The sequence below is a fragment of the Bombus pyrosoma genome, linkage group LG4 (genome assembly GCF_014825855.1).
Source record: "Bombus pyrosoma isolate SC7728 linkage group LG4, ASM1482585v1, whole genome shotgun sequence".
In the NCBI taxonomy this organism is placed as follows: Eukaryota; Metazoa; Arthropoda; class Insecta; order Hymenoptera; family Apidae; genus Bombus; species Bombus pyrosoma.
Genome location: NC_057773.1, coordinates 9,712,048 through 9,721,463, shown reverse-complemented (window position 1 = coordinate 9,721,463; position 9,416 = coordinate 9,712,048). Strand labels below are relative to the sequence as shown.

Here is a 9,416-nt window from a genome sequence, read left to right as displayed (position 1 = left end):
GCGACCGCGTGTTGCCATCGCGAAGGGCGAATTAATGAATTACCGGTTCTATATTCTCTCTTGAAACCTAGCCACCTCTGTTTGTCGATCCTAGGCTATCTACGCGTTTCATTTCGGCTCTTAACGTATAAATTAGAAATGAGCGAGGAATAACAGCAGGAGAGGGGAGGGAGGGAAGGGGTGGAACAGTTTGTATCGATATACATAGGGTGTTTCAATTCGATTGACCGATTTTTCGGCGGCACACGATTTCCGGCGCGGCTGCCGCGACACAACGAAACTAGATTTGCTTGGTCCGCGTGCCTCTATCGTTTTTCCATTACTTTTTTAACTTAATTGTTACAGCCGTTCGCGACAGGTATCCTGCGCCAGCTGTTTGATTTGCTTCTGGCCGTGCAAAGTAAATTACCCTGCCTTTATTCCATCAGATACACAATCGAATCTTGTTTAGCGCAATCTCGCTTTTGAAGTCGCCGCTTTCCGACCTCGTCCATCTTTATCTAGTCACTTCGTTTTTATTAAATCCCGACTCGTGAATCAGCCTTTTCACCTACGATAGGAAGCCTGGTACACACTGACAGGTACCGTTTATCGTTCGTATGTTTAGGCAATTTACCCGTAACCGTGTTGACAAGTATTATCAGGGGAATGTAATTGTTCCACAGCGAATAATATTCAACGTGACTCGCTATCAACGCTATCTGGCTTAATTAATGTCTTGGTAATTAGCCGGTCTTGCTGCGGACAATCTCCATCATCGTTTGCTCCATTCAAATTCTCCATTTCTTTCGACATTCCCTAATGAAAACCCGTGTCCATTTCACGGAGCTTGGAATTATTACGAATCGCAGCCTTTGGCATTATGCAATTTCTCCAACTTCCTTATCGAATTATTTCTTTGGAAAAATTTCTTTCCCGATAGTCTGCGAACTGATTTCCTCTTTTTCTTCGCTATAAATTCTATGGATTTTTCAAAAATCGCTTACGTCTTCTACCACACGTACAGGATAAGGTAGGGTTATTTGAATGAAGCTAAGTAATTTGCCTTTCCTTCCGCCTTGAAAAAGACAAGTTCTGTGCTGAGTTCCAGATAACCATCCCTTACCATAGCTATGGATTAAATCGAATACTCCATTCATATAAGCTGCTTTAGTACCACGCACGTTTAAAAGCCACTCGTACGGTTGAATGGCCACGGCGAAATTTTTCGCGTTTTGCCAGAGTCTAAGCTGGTCGAGGTTGAAACCGGATCCACTTCGCGGCGAATTCAATTCAGAGTCGATCCTTGGCGAGGCTGACGTGCGGAAAGTACGTGCGGATTTAGCTGGAGATGAGGCGCTGATATATAAATCCATAGCGGTCAGCGGGTAGCTCGGTGCATCCTTTTCCGCGTTTCGTGTATTAATTTTCAGGCAACTAGACGCGGTCTCGGCGGATGGCCAGCAGGTACCGAAGGCGCTTCAGCGGAGCGCGGATGTTAGTTTAGCCGGAATATTTCAGTCGGACGTGCACCGTAGCAAGCTACTTCCGGCGACAGACATTGCGCTTCTACCGCGTGGAATATACGTCCTATTTTCGTCTCTCTGGCCACCACGACCACGCGCCGCGTATACTCGATTAACGTTGAGACGAACAAAGCTACGAGCGGACGACGCGGACTGTCCCGCCATGGCGTCACGTTAATCGTCCACGTTAATAACGCTATGCCACGACACGCCTCGACGAGCTTTCGATGTTCTTTCGACGCCAACGAGGACGACGTACGATGCCGCTTAACCGGTAAATTCGTTGTTTGCGACATTTCTCTGGCCTTAATTGCGCGGAACAAACGTCCCCCGAGGATATGTGCGTGGGGTGGCTTTCGTCGGGGCTTTAGTTTGCGAGGGTGATCGAGTTTTGAGGACTAAGGATGGGGATATTGAGTGGAATATTATGTGGTTCGGGTTAGATTTGTATATTTGTTGAGGCACTTGGAGGACTGAGAATCTGCTAGTTTCCATTAAATAGGAGCGAAGGTGTTTAAGTATAGTAAAACGTTGTGTGTTGTCTCGATGTCGTTCGATATGCAAATTTTTATATAAAGATGTTTGTTTCGTTCACGAAGTATTAAACGAGCGCTATTTTCAGATTAATTTCCAAGTTGTTCTCGTGTCTTATCAAGTATCGTACTAAATGCGCGGACACATTGAAGAGCGTGTGCCATTCGAATTTTATTTATACACGGGGATTGCTCCTCTATATCTTTATGAAATCTTAAAAGTGCACTCTGTTAATCGATGCTCTCAAATGTTCGTATGCGTTAGCTTTGGACTACTCAATTTACCGTGATTTTATTTCACCTTGAGAGCTCGTGATACGCAGCCATGTACATTCACTCGCGAGGAGGTCGCGTAAGTGAATAATCAGCCCTCGAGATCAAACACTCCGCATATCATTACTCGGCACAGTATAATTAACTTGGGCCAAACAAAAGGGGCAAAGACATTATTGGTACAAATTGAATCGTGTGTAAGTAACCAAGTTAGCCGACTTCTCTCATTTTATCACTGCCTTTAAAGCGCAGCTCGCAGGTGGGAATAATCCACCGCAACGATAAGACCGGTTCATTAATCAGCTCGCAGGCTCCGCTCGCGCGGAACGTTCTCGTCGGCGCTGGCTAACGTCCGTTTAATCGTCCACGTTGTTAACGATGAAGGATCAGAACGTCGGACGAGGGTTAGGTTGGGTGGTTGTTGTTGCGCAACAACAACACTGCAGTAAACGATTATCGTTGTCTGGATTTTGTTCATCGACATTCTCGTCGAGTTTCGCGAGGTGGAAGCGGATTCCATCGTTGAAAGCTAGTCTAGATAAAGGAACGACGTCGATCGACGTGGAGGGGCAAAGGGAAAGGTTGATTGATCGAGGCGCGTACAAACGACGATCTTTCGCGCTCACTTTTTATCTGCATGTTATCCCTTTATGGCACGCAGTTTTCGGTGGCCTCGTTACGCGCAATAAAACTCGCAGCCGGCGCTTTTCCATCGGTGGAAGGATCGATCCAGCGCCACCGTCGATAAGCCATGCATCGTACGAAACTTGTGATCGTCGCGCGTTTGAATTTTCATCCCGATGTTACGACAAATAAAACGGAAATTCTTTTTCTTGTCACGCGATCCATCTTCTGTGAAAAATAAAACACGGATGTAACGCGTCCAACACTCGATTCACGATCAATTTGCTCGGAAAATCTAAAAATCTTCTCGAGGAAACTCGAGAGCTCGTGGTACGGAGACCATGATTCTTCGAGGGGCCATCCATCGTCGTGTCCGTTTCCGGCGGTTGTTGCGCGATGATCGTTAAGGGGCAGAAACGGCATCGATTACCAGACCGCAGTTCGAAGGTAAATTATGTAGGGAGTTGGTTTGTTCGCGAACCAGAAGCAGACAGACTGTTGAATCTTGCAACGGTTGTTTTTCAGCGTCCCCCAAGCTCGAAGAATAAATCAGGAAAGGTCAGAAGGGGGAGCGTACGAGACAGGCAGCGGAAAGTGGCACTTGACCTTCCGGCGTTTCGCGCTATGCGACCTTGCTGCCTCAAACGACATGACCCTATGGAATATTTCATCGCTGCTGCACCTGCTGCTGCCTGTCCATTTTCGCGCAAATGAAATCTTACCTACCTGCTTGCATCTGGGCCTGGAATCATTCTCCAACGTCGTTTTTTCTTACCTCGTAAATTCTGTATGATTGAACGAGTGATTCCGACGATATGTGAAACTTTGGCGATATTTTCATCGAGTAATTTCATCTCTAAAATCACGTGCATTTTATTTCTATCACGGTTTATTCTATTTCGTTGGGTCAATTTCAACCTGCACACCTACTCTCGATCATTCTGTCATTCATTTACCCTCCTTCCTCCATTGTTTCATTCTCGTCCGCCAGCCGGCGCGACACTATTTCATTAAGCTCTGAGCGACTTCTCCTAATTACTTATCGATCGTGCAATAGGATCAGTCACGATGTTTACGTCGTAGCTGTGACGTACTTCAGGGATCAAGTGAACCGTGATTTTGTTATTTTTCCGTTGGGTAATCAAGGGAGATTTTTCAGGCGAGATCAGGAACGCGATTTTCTCAGTTAACGTGTCTCCTTAAAAAAGTCCATTTTAAACAACTTCGTTAGGCTACATCGCTATCTATATTTGCATTAATCTCTGTATAATTGAGGTAGTCAGAGTCGATAGGCGAGTGGAGGAGATTTTGCTTCAATCACTGATTTTGCTATATTCTACTTACTTTTCTTTTCTTTCTAATCTCGACACTTTCAACCAATAGGGAAAATTTGCAAATCTCTACTTTTATAATTGTGTGCGGAAAGTTGCACTTATCAATGTGCGCTTATGAATACAAATACTTCTCGTTTGAAAAGAGAACGTGAACCAATTTCCATTTCCCTGGACGCCTCCAAGTAGAATAATTCTAAATACGCATATCAACTTTAATCCAATCCAACTCGACTGCCTTTGAATTCTGGTTAATTTTCATGCTTGGTAAGTTCCATCTCGCAAAGATTCCGCGATAAAATAGGAAGGAACGAGCGGCTTTCGAGCTTCTCATTGTTCAAGGACGAAATATTCCTCCCCTTCGCATGCTAGATCCGTAACCTCTATCTTGGCAACGGTATCTTCAGCGGCGTTTCAAGAACGAGACCATTAATGGACGCCGCAACTCGGCGACTTTTTTACTGTCTTCGAGAAGAACATGGTCCTTGTGTTTCACGTCGCCTTTGTATCGGGAGGTCGGCTCATTCCTGGGGGACTCTCCTGGCGTAATAAATGTTCGCCTGTCCTGCTACCCCAAGCTCTTATTGCGCCGCGTTCGCGAAGAAAGAAGCGCGAGACGAAGCAACGTGCAGGGAGGAATGTCAATAAGGGAACCGGGAGGTAGACAAACGGGAACGTCGAAGTTCGTGAAAAATAGAAGGGGATGCTCGACGGTGGAATAATCGCGGATGAGGCGCCGCTGGATCCTGGAAACGGAATGTTCCCGGAGAAAGGTACTATGACTGCCGAAGAGAAACAGCGAAATTTGTCTTTCAGATCTAGTGGAACTGTTGAAGATTATGGGAGTTGCTCTATAATATTGAAAGTAGAATAATATTTTATCGTAGCCGTGCTATTCCCTTTTGCATTACTTTCGAAGCAATCGCATATTTCTATCGAGAATAAAACTTCTTGGTTTTATCAAAATCCTGATAAGAAACAACAAAAATACCGAGGAATGTATCGTTACTCTACTCCATTCGTAAAGATTCTTTTAAAATATTAAGAGTCTTTCTGTTTGTTGAAATAAGAATGAGATATAAAAATTCGGAGACTAGAAAGATAGGAAGAGATGAAAGATAGATTTTCCGTGGAATTCATAATCTTGAGCGTTGCGCGGCTATGCTTCGGATAGTTCTAATTCGAGAGAGGTTATTTCGTTTTTAGAATAAAGTAGATGAAAAAACGAAACGGTGCGAGCTAAACCATGGCCGACTGTGACTAATTATAAGAATTACCATGATCGAGCAGGACCGGTGGAGTAGCGAGGAGAAAAACGAAAGAACGATACGTTTAATCTGTAAGCAAAGCGGGTACGTCGGGTCGGAGGCGTGTCGAGAGGAGAAACAACGGCGTGACACGTTTCACAAGAGGGTGGAGAAAGGACGAGGATCGCAAGAAACTTGGGACACGGTTCGAAGAGGTGGAAGAATAAAAGGGCGCGTTCACAGGGAGAGAAACGAAACGGCGCACGAGACATTCCACCCTAAATTGTCTTACCGACGAGCTCGCGGCTAAAAATCAATGACATTTAAGCGAGGAACGAGAGAAGGGAACCGAGAGAAAGAAACTAGGAAAGGGGCGGGCGGCGTGACTCGAGCAAAAAGAAACGGAGATCCTGTGAACCGAGCTAGGGAGCGGTCTTTTATTTCGATGGAAAGCAACTCCCACGGTCGTCGTCGTTTCTTCTGGCCGAGTTTCGGAGGCTACTTATAAAAATCGAAGTCGACAAGCTAAACGAGAATTCTCGAGGGTTCGAACGGAGGGAAAGATGGCATCTGCGTAAGCGTACGTGAAATATTAATAGGAACGAAGGGAGGAGAAAGAAACGCGTCGAGAGACAAGTAGACGACGCGACGTAACGTCGCGAAGAAACGGGACGGTAAAGCTACTGCTAGAAGAAGAAGGGGGCAGTAAAGGGGGGAAAAAGGGGCTGAGAAAAGGTCGAAACGAAATGGTACGCGATACGACCTGAACTAAAGCGACTAAACGAAGCACTCGTTCGGCTCGGCGTCTCGACGAGTTCCGCTTTAAAGATAACGAAGCGAGTTCTTCGCGGAATAAAGGTACGTAATCGCTGCGGCACCTGTCGAGTGTTTGTCGAGACTGTCTCAGCTAGGGCGACGGGAGCGACAGGTGGCTTCGTTCTCTCCTTTCCCTCTTTTCTCTCTCCCCCAGCCCACGTTGACCTCCCCCTCTTCTTCCTCCCCTCATACTTTCTGTCTCACGACACTGTGTCTACCTTTCTCGCGGTATTACCCTCATCCGTCTTTTTCTCCCGTCTCCCTAGCTTCCGAGGCCGCGACTCCACCACTCGCTCGGGGGTGTGATTTAAAGTGTAAACTTAAATATTCCAGTCGGCGCCGCCGTGCAAATAGATTCGATATTAATGGAGCTTCCACGTCTTGAAAACCGGGACCGAGGAGGTAAGAAAACTCGTGCGGACGATTCACACCCTCCATGCGAGAAAATCAGGGTTTACTCTCTAGGACGCTCCTGGCGTTCTTTTTTTGTCGTACGAGGGAAAATACGACGCTGACGGCTGCTGAGTGATCCATGGATACCTCGAGGGAGATTCCTTGGGAGTCTCCAAGTTTTTGTGCCAACCTACCGTTGTAATTTATGAAATTTCTGAACGTACACTTACCTGCATCTCTCTTATAATTCTTCGCATAGACTATTATTATAAGACTATAGTTCACTCAGTCGAAGAAGACTATGATTAACTCAATCCAAGTCTTCGATCATTTCCACCATCTTTTTATATCTTTCACGCTCTTTCTCTCTCTCTCTCTCTCTCTCTCTCTACCTGCAATCACACAAACCTGCATTTGCATCACGTCGTTCTATACCGAAACGGTTAACAATCGGAATAAGGGGAACGGTAACAATGGATAATAAAGAAATATAGCTCGTTAGAGAAAAATAAAGGAAGCTTTATTCTTTACATACCATAGCAGGCGATACGAGTCGATAGCGCGTCAAGGTCCCCGGGGGCTTCCGCCCCGCGACGTTGGCGTGCCGGTCGACGGATATAAACGAATATCGGGAGGAAGATCGGGGTGACGTGGGGTCAGGAAATACGGCGAGTCGGTACAGGGTCTTTCCTGGGGTCGTATCGTACACACACTTGTTTCTCTGTTGGGTGTTCGCCGCGGTCTCGTGACGAGGTCACGCGAGAGTGGCCGCCAGTTTGTGCAGGTTCATGATGGTCGTCGCATCGCCAGGCTGCAGCCTCAACGCCTCGCTGTAAGCAGCCGCCGCTTGCTTGTATTTCCCGTTCAGGTGAAGAATCGCGCCGAGGTTTGTGTGACTTCGCGCCTCGTGCGGCCTCAAGGTGGCCGCGTGCCTGTACCACACCTCCGCGTCTTCCAGCCGGTCCGCTTGGCGCAGCGCGGACGCCGCCGCCATCGACAGCTCGTAATCGGATCTGGAAAGTTCGGCGGCGCGGAGTTGCTCCTCTGCCGCCTCCGATAGCCGACCCTGCGACGTCAGGAACAGTCCTGCGAAGCCACAGACCGTCTCAAAGTTATACGTACAATGTTACGTTCGAAATCTTGCTCTCTAGAGGAACAGTTTCTAGCTTGTAAGCTTGCCCAGTCGGATTAACAATTTTGTTTTTAGTAATAATACGAGGAATGGCGTGCAAGTGTATGACATGCGTGATTATGCGTGAGTACATTGAGATAGCATAGACTTATGAAGGTCACTTAATGACCGACACACTATGACAGTCGAGGGAGAGCTTCTCTAGAATGAGGTGGAGCTCGGATAGGTTGATCAACCTTGAAACCATTAAGTCGACTTAAATTTAGTCCGAAACAATTGGCCCTTAGTGGTACTTTCCATCTCCTTCTAGCAACGTGGTCTATGCGACTAGATTAAACCTGCCTCAAAAGGAGGGTCGCGATATAATGTTATTAATACCACGAATACGAATGAGTGATAGCTTCTTCTGAATAATGGACGTCCCAAGCGACAAGGGATAAACGTGTGTGAATTATATACTTTGTTATCTTTTCGTCATATATTATTTTCTAATTAAAACACACCGTCGCCAAAAGACGAAAACCCCTCTTCCATACATACAAACACACACACACACACGCATATACGTGAATATTTTAACTCGTTACAGAATGTTGCACGAGAGTAGCATAAGGTATACGTAAGGTCAAGGTTGCCAGCGGAGGATTGTCCTCAAAATTCCGGCGAGACTTGGCGGAGGACGAACGTTATAAACGCAACTCGTGATATATCAAGTATAATATAATGCGACGTTCCGTGGACCACTGCCTAATGACGCGTGCTGCTAAGAGAGATAAACCGCGATGGTTTTTGCGCTTGAAATATCCGACTGCAACGCGAGACTCTTTTTGGCGAGTAGATTAATCCTGACCGCAAAGAATCGGCTGACCGATGCCAGTGACCATCTCCTTCCACGGCTTTTGCAAATGGAAAGGATAGATATTTGAAAGGGTGGGTGAAATACTAGCGAGAAGAGAATGTTGCCAAACCAAGATCCAAGGACCAGAGTCTGAATGCGGTTCGAGCGGAGGACAAGCGTGAACGGAGAATAGAACGATGCGACGAGCACTAGGAATTGCGACGCTTTTCTGGAATTTCAATACCCGTCGATCTCCTTCCGGCTGCTGCCTTCCTTCTGATATTCGCTATTCCCTTGTGGCCGTCTCTTTTTTCGATTAGCGCGCTCCATCGTTGCCACCACCCACTTTCCCACCACAGTTTCTACTTTCATCCCCCAGGAAAATATTACACCGGTATTTAGAACGACCAGGCGGAATCTTACGATCTTCTTATCTTCCCTATAAAACGGTTCCTTGAAAAGATCTCCGTGAACCTCCCTTATCGTTACGCCCGTTACATTATTCTATCTCCGCGGCTTGTTTTCTTTTCGTTCTCTCGTTTCAACATAGAAGAGGATTACCAACGTCTTCGCTCGTTGTACCGTATAGTCGAGGAATCAATTATACCGAGCGGAACAACGGGCCAGAGGATGAATCTGTCGCAGACCACTCCAATTTGCCTGACAACGACGAGGATGCGCTTAGGTCTCGTGTTTCGTTGCTTTAATAATTAACGAGTACCTC

General features: G+C 46.5%; 1 protein-coding gene across 2 annotated transcripts in view; it reads right to left on the bottom strand.

Moving 5' to 3' along the window:
* Nucleotides 1-7,220: 7,220 nt before the first annotated feature.
* The window catches only part of LOC122566749 (protein O-mannosyl-transferase TMTC2-like), a 214,932-nt gene continuing 212,736 nt past the window's right edge, over nucleotides 7,221-9,416 (bottom strand). For both annotated transcript variants that reach the window (XM_043724447.1, XM_043724446.1), the window contains one exon: nucleotides 7,221-7,808. In XM_043724447.1, coding sequence (XP_043580382.1) covers nucleotides 7,477-7,808 — 332 coding nt within the window. In that variant the 3' untranslated portion in view covers nucleotides 7,221-7,476. The remainder of the gene's footprint in view (nucleotides 7,809-9,416) is intronic.